The sequence below is a fragment of the Dasypus novemcinctus genome, chromosome 4 (genome assembly GCF_030445035.2).
Source record: "Dasypus novemcinctus isolate mDasNov1 chromosome 4, mDasNov1.1.hap2, whole genome shotgun sequence".
NCBI lineage: Eukaryota > Metazoa > Chordata > Mammalia > Cingulata > Dasypodidae > Dasypus > Dasypus novemcinctus.
This window is the reverse complement of record NC_080676.1, coordinates 65,617,595-65,632,063: the sequence shown is the minus strand read 5'-3', so window position 1 is coordinate 65,632,063 and position 14,469 is coordinate 65,617,595. Positions and strand designations below refer to the sequence as shown.

The 14,469-nt window shown below is 35.6% G+C and overlaps 1 protein-coding gene across 1 annotated transcript in view; it reads right to left on the bottom strand.

Annotated features, from left to right (window-relative positions):
• Positions 1 to 426: 426 nt before the first annotated feature.
• Positions 427 to 14,469, bottom strand: part of CLDN16 (claudin 16) — a 102,629-nt gene continuing 88,586 nt past the window's right edge. The window contains exons 6-9 of the mRNA XM_004460835.5: positions 10,612 to 10,714; positions 6,284 to 6,448; positions 3,484 to 3,675; positions 427 to 2,847 (exon numbers count right to left, since the gene is read on the bottom strand). Coding sequence (XP_004460892.2) covers positions 2,714 to 2,847; positions 3,484 to 3,675; positions 6,284 to 6,448; positions 10,612 to 10,714 — 594 coding nt within the window. The 3' untranslated portion in view covers positions 427 to 2,713. The remainder of the gene's footprint in view (positions 2,848 to 3,483; positions 3,676 to 6,283; positions 6,449 to 10,611; positions 10,715 to 14,469) is intronic.

Genomic DNA, 14,469 nt, shown 5'->3' with positions numbered 1-14,469 from the left:
CGACTTTTATAATAAAAAAGCCTAATTAAACACAAATTGATTTTAGAAAGCAGTTAATAAAGGAATGGGTAAATAAAATTGCCCAATTTTATAAATTTTCTTTGGTATTTTGTTGCTATTACTATGTCATGGCTAAATTATATTGCCCAGAATTTAGTAAGCTATTTTAATTTTCACCCTAATAGTTCTTTGCCTGTATATTTTGAGCTTCTATTATATTTTTCTTTCTTGGCATTTGAGTCATTACCCTGTCAATTATTACTTCTTCACCATTTAATAATTTTTTGCTGTTGTTTACTAGTTGCAATACAAACTACAATCTTTCCTATGCTTTATTTCAGGATGCTTCATTAAATTATAATATATTAGCAATAAATATTACCGAGGGGTTAAAAAAAAACAAAACACCAAAAACCAACACTGGTATTCTTCCCAAGATATACAAAACTTTTAATTGAGAGAAAATTCAAAACATTTCATTTATCACTATAATTCTCTGAAATAGTCCATCATACAAATGAAGCCTTTAAAAGGGAATAATTTACATCTTTAAAATCTGATGAACTATTTTAATTAATTTTTATTCTACCTTCCCCCATAATGATTTCAATAGATTATAAGGATATATAAAACATGACAATATATCATAACATAAAATTGGTAATAAAAATTTAAAAAATAAAACCAAGGACAAGAAGATAGTAGAACACAAAATGAGTTTTAAAATGTTTAGCATAGTACCCATATCTTATTAATAGTGGAAGCATTACTCTAACCCACAAATAATTTTAAATATTTTACATACAATAATATCCATGAGATAAAATAGAATGAATAGTTTTTGATTCTAAGATTAGATTGAAATTGCTCCTGAGAATACTGGTGTATTAGTTAGGGTTCTCCAGGGAAACAGAATCAACAGGAGATATCTGTCAATAATATGAGATTTTATGAGTCTCTTACGTGACTACGGGTATGCACAAGTCCAGGTTCAGCAGGCAAGCTGCAATCCAGGGGCTCCAATGAAAGTCCAGTGAAGATCCTTGAAGATGTTCCAGGAGATGCTGGCTGCCCAAAGATGAGCTGGGAAATTCTCCCTGAATGCTGAAATCACTTCCCCTTTTAAGGCATTCAACTGATTGGATAAAGCGTCACTTATTGCTGATGGCAATCTCCCTGATTGATGTAGATACAATCTGCCATCTATGCAGTATACTCACTGATGACTAAAGTCCATAAATGTCCTTGTATTACAATTAGCCCAGGGCTTGCTTGACCAAACAACTGGGCACAATTATCTGGCCGACTTGACACATTAGCCTAACCATCACAACTGGTAAAGGGCATAGATACTGTATGAAGTCATGAAAGACATCCTCAACAACATTAGAATATGTACTGGGATTTCATCATCTCATTTTCACATTATCTCTAGCTTTTTAAATTTGAAAGCATTTCTTTTTGGGTCTTCAGAGGTTCTTAACTTAATTTCCATTTTTCCAGTGAACTAATTTCTAATTCAGTGGACATTCTTTATAAGGTAAAACAAGGGCACTAGTGTTTTTCATGTGAATAACAAGGAATCAAAAAACTCGAGATTAAATATTATAACCTTTTGAAAAATTCTACCATTTAAATAAATTCATTATGATTACATTATGAATATGAATGAAATCCCATTTGACTTCTTTAAGTGTGTCTATAATTCTGTTTTCAATAAAGTACATATTTTATATGAGGAAAGTTGACTTTTCTTGGTAGAGAGCTGTGATCCTTTATTTCCTTCATTCAACAAATATTTACTAAACTTTATCATATGTCAGATATTATACTGGGTGCTGAGGATCCAGTGGTGAATGATGAGCACCTGAATTGATGAATTCTAATCTAGAACGTTCATGAAACATATTTGGAAGTCCAATTAATAAATGCCTAGATTCCTTAGCTTAGCTATTACCATTGAAATTTAATAATTTGGTAATATATATGTTAACTTAGAGTAGTGTTGAAATAATACACAGATCTCTTATGTTGTAAATGAGGTAGAAAGTCACCACTGACTCCAGTATTAATTTAGCATTGGCTTGTGGACATTTAGAGTGTGGAAGGGGACCTTCTTTAACTCTCACCTGTGGCTGGTACTTGAAGTTGTTATTTTCATTTTCTATTTAAATAGAATCAATGCAATGGTAAGCTTTCATATAGTAGTTTGAGTTTGGAAGGTTCATCTTTGTCAAAGTAATTAAATAATCCACTCAACTGAGAGTACAAAAAGTGAACCAAAAGTAAGGGAGAGTTTGTCAATCCTTGCAAAGATTAGAAATCTCTGACCTCCTTTGAAAGTTGTTTTCCATTCTTAAAGTGTCATTTTATTTTAAGATTACCATGTCACCATCTCTAGTATAAGAATATACAAATCAAACAAATATTTTTAAGTCCTAGCAACCTTATCTTAAAGTATGGGGGAAGTGTGTGTGTGTGTGTGAGAGAGAAAGAGAGTGAAAGAAAGAGGTAGAGAAGTGGGTAGAGTGGGTGAGGAGAATGAGGGAGAATATGAGAATAATAGAAAGGAGAAATGGTAGATGAATCAAACTTTTTATTAAATTGAATATAAAGTCTAGTCACTGTTCCTGGACTGACCTGTTATTTTATTAACTTGAATACATTGACTGATTAGTTAAATAATTATAAACACAGGCTGACATGTGGCACTTTATACCCTTGTGTCTACAGCATACATTTTGGCAGTCTGTGTCTTAGGGGCCATGTATGACTGGGCCATGGAAACACCAGCAGTGGAATAGGCTTTCCTCATGGAATAAGGATAGCTTCTCTCAGGTCCAACATCTGTTTGAAAGAAACAAATGCAGAGATATAAAAATACGTATTGCTCAGTAAACAATGGAAAACAGAAAAATAATGCCATTTTATATGTTCTTCCAGGAAAGGGGCATAGATACAAATATCCTGAGTAGGAATCATCTGAGAAAAATCCAGGATTTTCATTCTGAAAGTTATTTTTAGATTTGAAATTCATTCAAGTCATTTCCATTTTTCTCTGATTAGAAGAGGGATTCCTCCATTTTTTGTGTGAAAATTTTGGAAACCAAATAATAATACATTAAATTCTTCAATAACAAACATTTGCTTGGCTCTCAAGCCACTTCTTCATTTAACTCTAAATATAAATTTAATAGATTGATTGACGATAGATACATAAGATTATAATGCATCTAAGTAATCATTACATATTTGAATATTGGAGCAATTTTAGCTGTGGGTTTTCCTTTTCACCAAATATACCACTGATTGGTTAATAAGGCTAGAGTATTGCAATTCAGTTATCCTTGAATTGGAATTCTTAATGGTAATAGGTAGGGATTAAATATGTAACATTATTTTGTGCTGGTGAAACATGTTTCCACTGGAGTGGGAAGAAAATATTTGGCAGCAAGGAAATGTGCTATTTTATTTTGCTCTTACCTTTAAAGAGGTATAAGCAGCAGGTAAGGACGACTCCAGCCAAAAAGCAACCCAGCGACCCAGCCATTCCAAGCCAACAGGACCACCCAAATTTATATTGGATGCCAAGAAATATATTGTGCAAAACCAGAGAAGAGCGTTCCACATAAACATCAACAGCATACCACACGGAGCCAATGATTCCTGGGGCACCTGAAAGAATGGAATGATACTAAAAATAATACTGGGAATTTTCCACATTTAAACCGAAGGTGTCCTGCTTACTCCCCAAAATGCATGGTGCCATTCAGAGAGTTAATAATGATAATATGGACTCAGGGACAACTTATATTTTGGACTTTTCTCTCTCTTCCTTTGACTGTCTATCATGTATCTCTTCCAAATTATATATCAGTATTTGCATAAAGGAAATACAAAAATGAAATAGAGCAGTGCTCATCTGTTTGTGTAAGCCTAAAATGGTCACTATGTTTTTCTTTAATTTTCCTCCTTCCAAAGCTATTTTAGTGTTGTAAGAAGGAAAATAGTAAAAATGAAGCAAAAACATAGAAAAAACACACAATCTAAGGCAAACAATGTAGAGAATATGTTCATTCTATATAGATTTTTAAAATTGAAAGTCTGTATCATTAAAAGTATCCTATTGTTCTCCCACCTGACCCCCAGACCCACATTGAAGCTACTCCAACTAATCAGCACACCTAAGGAAGCTCTATGCTTAAAGTCACTCATTTAGCAAGTTGGGGTTAAAAATAAATGACTGAAGTAAACATCAGATTATTTAAAAGAAATATGCTCCTTTTAAATAAAGTTGGATCCCATTAGATTAGCCTATCTCATGATTAACTGGAATGAAATGATGCTACTAAGTTCTCTGACTTTAAAGTACAAATTGCAAATCAGAGCTTAGATGCAAGAAAGAAATGTAAGGTGCTGGGAATGAGAACAAAATGCTATGTGAAAAGTGTGTTTTTTGAAATTTGTAGTTTTCAAAAAAAAACCTTTCCTATTGTTTTTTCTAAGGAGTATGGGATATTTAATTAAGCCATAATTTTCTCACATCCTTCAATTGTTTAATGCAAGATGTTTCATAAGAATCTGACCAAGAATATATAATCTTTAGAAAACAGAGTATAAATTGACACATCTTTTCTATAATGCTATTACCTACAGGTTTAGGATGGGGATTCCTTTTCTTGAAAGTTAGAGATTATGGAAAATTTTTCATGTAGCAAACTAATTTTGAATGATGGTTCCAAGCCTTTAGTCATTCCTGACAATTTTTTTAAAATTTATTTTTTTGAGGTATTGGGGATAGGGATTGAACCTGGGATCTCATATGTGAGAAGACAGCACTCAGTCACTGACTTTCACCTGCTCCCTGAGTTGTTTTTTTTGTTGTCGTTTGCTTGTTTGTTTTTATTGTTAGGAGTTTCAGGCAACTGGACCCAGGACCTCATACATGAGCTCAACCACTTGAGCTACTTCCTCTCCTCACCCCTGCCAATTTAAGTTAGTCATTTCTTTAGTTATTCCTGCTGGGATTTTCTTCAGCTATTTGCATTTTCTATAAATTTTGTTTGCTTTGTTTTATTTTTTAAAACAGGGTATCTAGTGATTTCCCCAAAATCAATTGCTACAAACAAAACTTTTATATCACAACTAGGCTAGATTTGGCGATGGATGTTTTAAAAAGGAAGAATTTCTAAATTCTTGTCACTTTTTAGTACAACCTTGACTCAGTTGTACATGTGTGACAAAATCTGGGAGATCCCCATTTTTAGTGTGATGCATTGGGTCTTCTATTATGATCTTGCTCTGATTACACTATATCTTTGCAATGGCAATTCAGGGTAGGTATTATGGCTCCCACTTCATTCCATTTTACAGATTAGCAGAGAGATAGGTTAAATAACTTGTCTAAGGTCACACATTACCCAGATATATTTCCAAATATGGGTAGTTCCAAAGTTCCTATACATTTGCTGCTCCACCCTGACTTGTCATGTTCCTTTTCTAATTGCTTTACTAACTTTTTACACCTATCATATAAGAAAGTGACTTTCTCTCTGGAGGGTGTGGTCCTTGGTTTCCAATCTTCGCTCATTTTGATTTCTTCAACAATATACTACCTCCCATCTTGCATTAAGATCCAAAGGTGACCTCATGTTGCAATGGAGGAAGACTAAGCTTTGAAGTTGAAGACAGGCCTGGGTAAAATGTCAGCTTTGCCGTTTCATTTATAAACACCATGCAAAGTGCTTCTTGACTTACTGTTTATTTGTCATGCTTGAATTGTTAATCTTCAGAACTTCATTTCCTCATCTGCTTCTTAAGCAGGAAATAATATGATCTGTTCATTGCAACCTTATGAATGGGTTGGCATATAAGAAAAACCTAGACATAAGACTTGCACAATATAGTATGCTGATAAAAAGAACTGGTGGTGGTAGGAGCAACAGTATACATGGGGTACAGGCCTGGGGTTTACTCTAGGACATAAATTCAAGAATAAAAACAAAAATGTATCTAAAAATTTTATAGCATTATAAACATTTTTAAATGGTTAAGACAGTTTAAGGATTTTGGTAAACCTTGATCTGATATATAAATAAAAGATTAATTATCTGATTACAAAGTTAAAGAAAATAGCGCTGGTAAAACATGTTCTTTCTTCCATCTAGAGAAGCAAGCACCAAATTATGCTAAAATGAATTTCTTCTTCTGAACAGCATTCTTCCCCCTCACCTCAAATCCACAGATGAATATTTCTACCCTTATCACTAATCCAGACCAGTACCTGCTATCAGTAATGTGGTTCCAGCAACAAAGCAGATGCGGACTTTGATGTAGTGTTCATCAGGGAGGAATTTCACACAGTCAAGACCAAGGAGCAGGGTGATGAATCCAAACCCAGCTAGAATATCTGCCGTAATCATCAACGCCCGAGTCAACACCAGCTTCACTGGAAGACCAGGTCATGTGGTTACAGCATTGCCAGAGGAAGGAAAGATGTTAACTCACAGACATACATCAAAAAACGGATCCAGTGATAGAAGTCAGACTTTACATTTGCATGAGTTTGGAAATGAGTACCTTTAATTTTTCTTAACACTCACAAATATTATGAGACTCTTGGCATTCCTATTTGTTAAAGCACAATTACAACTTGGTCTTGTTGGCATCCTAGCACAATGCTTGGCATATAGTTGGGACTAAATAAATGTTTTCCTTTCTGTCTCCTGCTCTGGAATGAGTCTTGCTCACAAGTATTATAGCTGAATGCTAATTTAAGGTAGTGTATTCTTTGTGTACTAGTTACCCAATATGTATTGAATGAATGAATGAATGAATACATGATCACTACATTTGTTTGAAGTTTTACTGAAGAATTAAAAGAAAACTGGCTAAAATTTCATACAGGAGAACAAGATAAACTATCCCAAGTCTTCTCTTGCCAATTCAGGCTGGTGGGAGCCATCAGTAGATCTTTAGAAGGAAGGGAGTGAGCTTGTGCTGTTGAGTAGACTACTTCAGGAAGCCAGATCATGTTCTCTTTCAGACTTGAATAGACCCTTGTTGCCTAACACTCCATATTAACCCTTCAACCTTGCATTGGCAACTGAGAATACTTTAAAACTTGAACAAAGAATTATAAATGGTAGAGTCTAGAGAAGAGAAGATTAGGTAAACGAAAGTGGATTATAGCAAGCGCCTTCTTCAGTAGAACCATCATCTTCAACTGTGAAAGCCTTCTGAACTATGTGTCACATTTATGCTAAATTAAAAATAGGGAAATTATGTCAAGAATGGAGGGTTAACTGAATTCAGAATTACTACTACTTTAGTTGGCTGATGAATAGAAGTAATAAAATTTATGCCTTTAATGATAACGTTTAATTATGTTTTATTTTAGTAGTGATTTGGAGTTTCTTTGCATTGTAAATCATTTTTTCCCAAATCATTAGGTGACCTTAGGACCTATTAGGTAATAGGTTATTTGCAAAAATGTGGCTGATTTTCCTTATTTAAAATAAAAAATATTTTATGATGCTTATAACAGAGAAGAAATCAATGCGTAAAATCAGTTTTTGCCTTATTAAGAGCTGAATATAAAATGATTTATTATGTTAATATTTTTGATATATGCTTGTTTTTAGAATGGAATTTCATCAGATCTCAAAAATTGGCATTATTTTAGAAAACTAAAATGTTCCAAATGTAAAGCCCATTGTTCTAAAAACCGAGGAAGGGAAAATACATGACTCATTACATCATATCACTTTTTATATTTCAACAGATCCTCATTTATTTATTTATTTCATTTTTTTATCTTTATTTATTTTTTTAATGTTATGTTAAAAAAATACGAGGTCCCCATATACCCCCCACCCCCCTCACCCCACTTCTCCCCCACAACAACAGATCCTCTTGATCCTCTAAATGGAAAACACAATAGTGCCCTTAGACCTCAGGAGTCCCTGTACTTTGCAGTACCTCCCTTGAAATTGTCTAAGTCCCCTGTTAGAACCTGGGATGAGCCAGGGCCACCAGTGTCATCAGAACAGCTTGCCCTTAAACTCAACTGGACACTTGTAGGTCATGGTCACCTCTTTTCCTTTGGGAATCTGTGGGCTCTCTATTTCAACCCCAGTGCTCATGCCTTTGGGTCTTCTAGGAGCCCAGTAACCAGCTCAGTTACAGGAGGGCAACCTGGAAAGCAGACTGCCATTGTTGGCCAGTGAGGAATTTTGTTTTTTGGGAATTGCATGTGATATGGCTGCCAAAATGGTGTTATCAAGCTGATTTAGAGGTAGGAGTGGGAGAATTCAATATTCTATATCAACAGAGGGTTTGCAAAATAAATTTTCTGGGTTCCACACAGCAATACAGGGCAATGGAAAGGAAGGGTCATTTAATTGTGATGTATGAAAGACAGTAAATATTAGAAATGAAATCCTACTTCCTTATAGCTAATATCCTTGTCCAGAGGATATAAATACATTATTTTACCAGAATACAATTTTATCTCTGTTGCCCTTAAGCAGATGAGAGAATTATTAAAAGAGAAGTAATGGGTCTTTAGCATATTATTTGAAATTAATAGATAAGAACTTATCAAAAGAAAAAAATATGAAATAGGGTAAGCAAAAGATGAAAAAGTATCGTATTAAAATGCGAACAGTTGTTTTCTCTTTGTAGTGAGCTTATGGGTGATTTTATTTTCTTCTTACACAAATGCACATAATTGAAACTGGCTAGTAAGATAGGGAATCAATGGATGGATCTGGAACTTGGCAAGAAATTCACGTGGACATCAATAACCCCAAGATGGTTTCTGGAAGACCCACCCTCTCCCCCCGCCCCCCACAAGATTCTGCCATCCAGAACAACATTTCCTCCAGAAGCCAGGAAAAGCCCTGGATATTCCCCAAGGACTTTATCATTGGGCCCTCCCGGGGGATTGATGAGGAGGTAATCAATCAAAACAGTAAAGAGCTGGTACTCCTCCTAGGCCATTAGCAAAGGGGTGGAATAATTAACAGTTCAAAAGGCAGGCACAAGGCCTGAACATGCTCCCTCACCTTTGGACCCTTGTTTCTGCCTTCTGTGCTCTGCTCTTGTGATTTTTCCCCTGCCTGCGTCACCATGCAAGTATAACCTGAGCATTTATAATCTATAATGGGAAACTGTAGTCTGTGAGTCAGCCTGCTTTATCACTTTTCAGCCCCTTCCTCTCTATCTGGGACCCATGGTATGTTATTTTCTTCCACCTCCCTACCTTAATAAATTACGGGCCTAACTCATTCAACATTCTCTTGAAATTCATTTCTGCAGCACAGTCAAGAACCTAGACAAAATCTGATAACATAATCATATTTAAAAGTTTGAAATATTAATTTCTCTTCTCAGGTCTGACCATTTCACTGTATTTCTAGAATAGGTCCTGTGCCCTTATGAATTTCCATTCTTATTGAGCAAATCATGCTTTTTAGTAGGTAGAATGGTTTAGAGCAGGGGGTGGGAGGAAAAGAATTAAGAGACCTAGGAAAGGAGGAAGGGAGGAAGGCAGGAAAAAAGAGAGAGTGAGAAAGAGAGAAAGAAAGAAAAGCTTTATGAATTAGGTTAAAAATTTTTGAGGGCACCCAATTCCTAAATAGCAAATGAAGTCATTTTAATGCACTGCTCCTTTCCCCCTGGACTGAAACAGCTGTTCAGGGGAAAAGTCACATTCCAAGAGTATATTTTTCATTTAGCTTGAGAAAAGAAGTTGTCATGTGGTGCCATTGCCCATCATTTGCTTTGAAAGAGACTAAAACACTTTGCTTAATAATAGGACTGGTATTTCCTGGCATGGTTCAAAGTTCAAAAAGAAAGAAAAAATGCTATGGAGAAGGATTGAAAGAAAAAACCAAGAAGGTTTTTTAATCTAAGTTTTGTTTTTTTTTTCATTTAAACCTGGGTCTTCCTGATAGCTAATTTTATTTAAAGTGAAATTTAAGAACAGTGTAAGGATCTGGCTTTGATATTCATGTTAACAATGTGTCACACATGTTGATTTTTTTCATTCTCTGGTCCCTTGAGTCAGTGAATCTCTCTTTGACTATCCGTCTGTCTGTTTTTCTCTTTCCATCTCTGCCCGTCAATCTCTACATCTCTTTCTTAGCAAACCTTCCATTGAAATAACTGAAAACTTCCTATTTGAACTAAGTGGTAGCTCAAAGACATTTCTGAATTACCTCTAGTCTAATCTTTCGGTTTTAATCATAAAATCACAGCACCGTGAAGAATGCCTTTCAATTCAAAAAGCATTTATTATAAACTGACTGTGTATTAATATAAGGCAGCATGCCAGGCCCTTTTGAGGGATAACAGAGATGGATAAGATAGTTTTTTTTTCTCCTCAAGGAATTGATAAGAACATGGGAAAAGAAAAACACATACGAAAAAAAGCCTCAATTCACATACCAGAAATGAACTCAATTTTCAATCGAAACATTTAAAACTGAACAGAACCTTAGAAAGGACTGCAGAAAACAAAAACACAGTATTCTTTAGTATTCCTTTCCTGGCAAGCAGTTTCATAAAACCTTTGTCACTGACAACAGAGCTCTCAGGCGAACTTACAGGGGTGTTCAGCAAGTATAGAGTCGTACTCATCACAGGTGCGAATCCCATCAAAAGCATTTGTGACACACTCCCACCAGAGGCCTCGGCATTTTGTGCTCACCTGGAGGTAGGAAGACACAGTGTGAAACAACTCACGCAGACACACTTCTGCCCCCTTTGATCAAAGGGAGAAACGTGGCTGTTGTGAGTTTGATAGCAAAATATAGTAGTTACAAGCGTGCTCAGAATTTCATTTACAGCAGATAATGCATTTTATAGTATTTTCCCTTAAGCACTGACAATTAAAAGATTTCCAACACCAGGAAAGTAATTACTTCCTGATTTCTGAGGGAGAAATTACTCATGGCAAAGATGGCTAACATCAGAACTAAATATATTTGAATGTCTATGGCTGGTTCCATCACTGAGTCATAGTTTAACATGGAGACAATTTATTTCAACTCTCCATGCTGACATTTACTCATTTGTTAAAATATACATAACAATACAAGGTGAATGTTGACACCTTGAGTCTATTAGGAATGTGCATTAGTTTTTCTTCATATGAACAATGAGTTGCATGAAGAACAGCGTGATTATATTGTTTGATTCATAAATTTAAAATAAATGCCGAAGAAATTGTACATAAAATCACTAATAAATGTAATGTAAAGGCCTCAAGACGCCTCCTCGATGCTCCACTGATAGTTTACAAATACCTCAGCTATGATAGGAATGTAAACTGAGCATAAATTACATACAATCTGACAAATGGAAACCATTTTCACTGGGAAATGCTAAGGTGATGCTAAGGGTTCCCTTAGAGCTGAAAGGTACCAGTGCCCTGAACTTTCTCATTCTTCATAAAATGTAAGCCACAGGAGACTTCTTAGAATTGTAAACATGCCAACAGAAAATACCTTCAAGTATTCTTGATGGAGCTCATGCATATGGAACAGAGCTAAAATGATTGTTCTTTCTGACTCAATTATGGATTCACATTACCTTAGAAATCTGAGAAGAGTTTAGTAAGGTTTAACCAAGAAATACTTTAGAAAATGAAAACTTACGTTTTTCCTCAAAGAAAAAAATAGATAACTCATCAGAGAGGAAAGAGAAATGAGAAGCAGGAGGTTATAATTGGTATGGGGGGAGAAAGGAAGAGGCATAAGCACAAAAAGGAAATCAAAACTGGGAATACTTGCAATATGAAACTTTGCCCATGTTCTGCTTTGAAGCTGTGTTGTGTGCCAAATAAAACTCTAGTGCTTGCAAGTCCATCACAGTTTTGAATATGATACCTCTATTAGTACTTTATATGTAAAATAATGATAATTAATAATACTATACTTAGTGTCTACTATAAAGCAGGTAATATTTAAGCATAGTGATATTTATTTATTCAAGGACGCTATGAGATAGATGTTAGCATTTTACCAATAAGGAAATGGAGTCACAGGAAGATTAAGTGATATCCTCAAGAAAACAAGATTAATAAATGCGGTGATAGGATTCAGATACAGCAATCCAAGAGTACGGTTCTTAAAAGCTTTGCAGTGTACTTAAAACCCATTTAAAAAAATCCAAATCCATTCCAGGCTAAAAAATTGGATATTGGAAGATAACATTGAATGAAGTAAGTTTTAACTTGAATCTCATCCCAAGGTCATAGTTCTACAAAATCTCACTTTGGCTTGCTCTTCCAAAGGTTAAATCCAGAAGTGATGTTCTGGATGTTATGGAAGATTATTGAATTCAAGGAACCACAGAGACCAAAAATCTGACCATGAAAATTGGTCTTGTGAAATTTAACACATCAATTTTTAAACAAGAATGTGAACATCTAAATTTATATATCCATGAAATTCAAGTAAAAATGAAAAAAAAAACTACAGACATTAAGTACCAATTGACACTATTTTTAGCTGTGTTGTAATACTAGACAAGATCTTACCTTTCTTTTATTTCTTTGTGTTTTTTTTGTTGTTGTTGTTGTTGTGTTTTTTTGCGGTACCAGGGCAAGGGATTGAACCCCGGGACCCTGTATACAGGAAGCTGCCGCTCAACCACTGATCCACTTGGCTCCCCGAAGTTTTTTTTCTTTTTTTTCATTTGCTTGACTGTTGTTTGCTTTTTTTGTTTTTGTTTTTAGGAGGCACTGGGGACCAAACCCAGGACCTCCCATGTAGGAAGCAGGGGCTCAAACTCCTGAGCCACATCACTCCCCAAGATCTTACCTTCTTAAGCCTCAATTTCCCTTTCTGTATAAAGGATATAATGATAGGGTGGTCATATGATCCAAAACTTATAAGCACACACATGATATAAATGATTTGCTCAACAAATGATATCATTAAAGTGTTTCAGCATCATAATATAGAGCAATGGCTGTGTCCAGCTTTACTGACAAGCCATAATGAAAGTCGAGGAAGGTCGTGCCTGAATGGTGACTGCCAAAAATACACATCCATGTCCTAATCTCTGGAACCTATGAATGTTACCTTATTTGGAGAAATGCTCCTTGCAGATGGAATTAAGTCAAGGATGTTGAGATAAAGAGATCATCCTGGATTATTTGGGTGTGCCCTAAATCCCATGACAGACATCCTTACAAGAGACACAGATCTGCAGGAGAGAAGATAGTGTGACCAAACAGGCAGAGATCGGAGTGATGTGACTGTAAATCAAAGAACACCCATAACCACTAGGACCTGGAAGAGGTAAAGAACAGATTGTCCCCAGAGCCTCCAGAGTCTGGCCCGCCGACACCTTAGTTTCATACTTCTGGCCTCCAGAACGTGTGTGCAACCGCAACCACCCAGGTTGCAGTCTTTGTAACGGCAGCCCTAGGAATCTCAGACAGTAAAGACGGTTTGCACTGAACTGTTATACCATAAAAGAAAAGTGGCCTTTTCATAGCCTTTTGGCCTTTGATCTCTCAGTTAACAGAAATACACTGGATCCAGTTTATTCCAACTTGATCTGGGTAATGTGGATTTGAAGGCCCTGCTCAAGTCAGACAGTGACTGTTCACAAATTCCTGCTTCCAAACTCACCCATTAAAACAAACTGACAAGTCTTCTACAGTCATTCTTATGGATGAGAGATTATTTAGAAAGAAATCTATTATTTTGCACTAAAATGAACATTTCTATGTTCCCAAAATAATCCAGTGGTGTCATTTTCAAGGCTATTGATCATTTACTTGCAATGACCATATTTAGAAAAGCAATGAGCTCATTAGAGGAAACAAGGAATCCAATTTCATTAGGTATTAAGGCTCAGGGGCACACCATTAGACTGCTTGGCATTCACACTCGGTTAAGGGACGTGAGAATAGTGGCTGTAATTAACTAAACCTCTGTGTTAATATAGCACTTCCTGCAGACACCCTTAAAGGTGCCTTTGTGCAAGAAAGACAAGGTTAAAACACTTATCATATTTAGGAACACCCTCCTTGTCTGTAGCATATAGACTTCATTTACCTTTCTCTCCATTGTAAGATGGCTTCTTAGGAACTCTTTAAAAGATAAACAAATCTAAGTTCTTAAAAAGTTTTTTTTTTTAAGATGAGGTTCTTAAAAAGCAGACTGATGCTTAAAATGTTAGGGTTAACCTTTTTAAAGGACAAAAAAACCAAAATGTTTTCTAGTGGGGACGTTTACAGGTTGGACTTGGTGCCAGATGAACCTGAAATTATGCCCCACCTTGCCAGGTAGTTGCTGTGTGAATTTAGACAAGCTTTTAAACCACTGTAAACCACACTCCACCTTCTATGAAGGGAGGAGAATAATACATTCATCATAAGTTTCTTGTGAGGAGTAAATGAGCTTGTATATCTACAGAATTTACCACAGTACCAGGCAAATACAAATC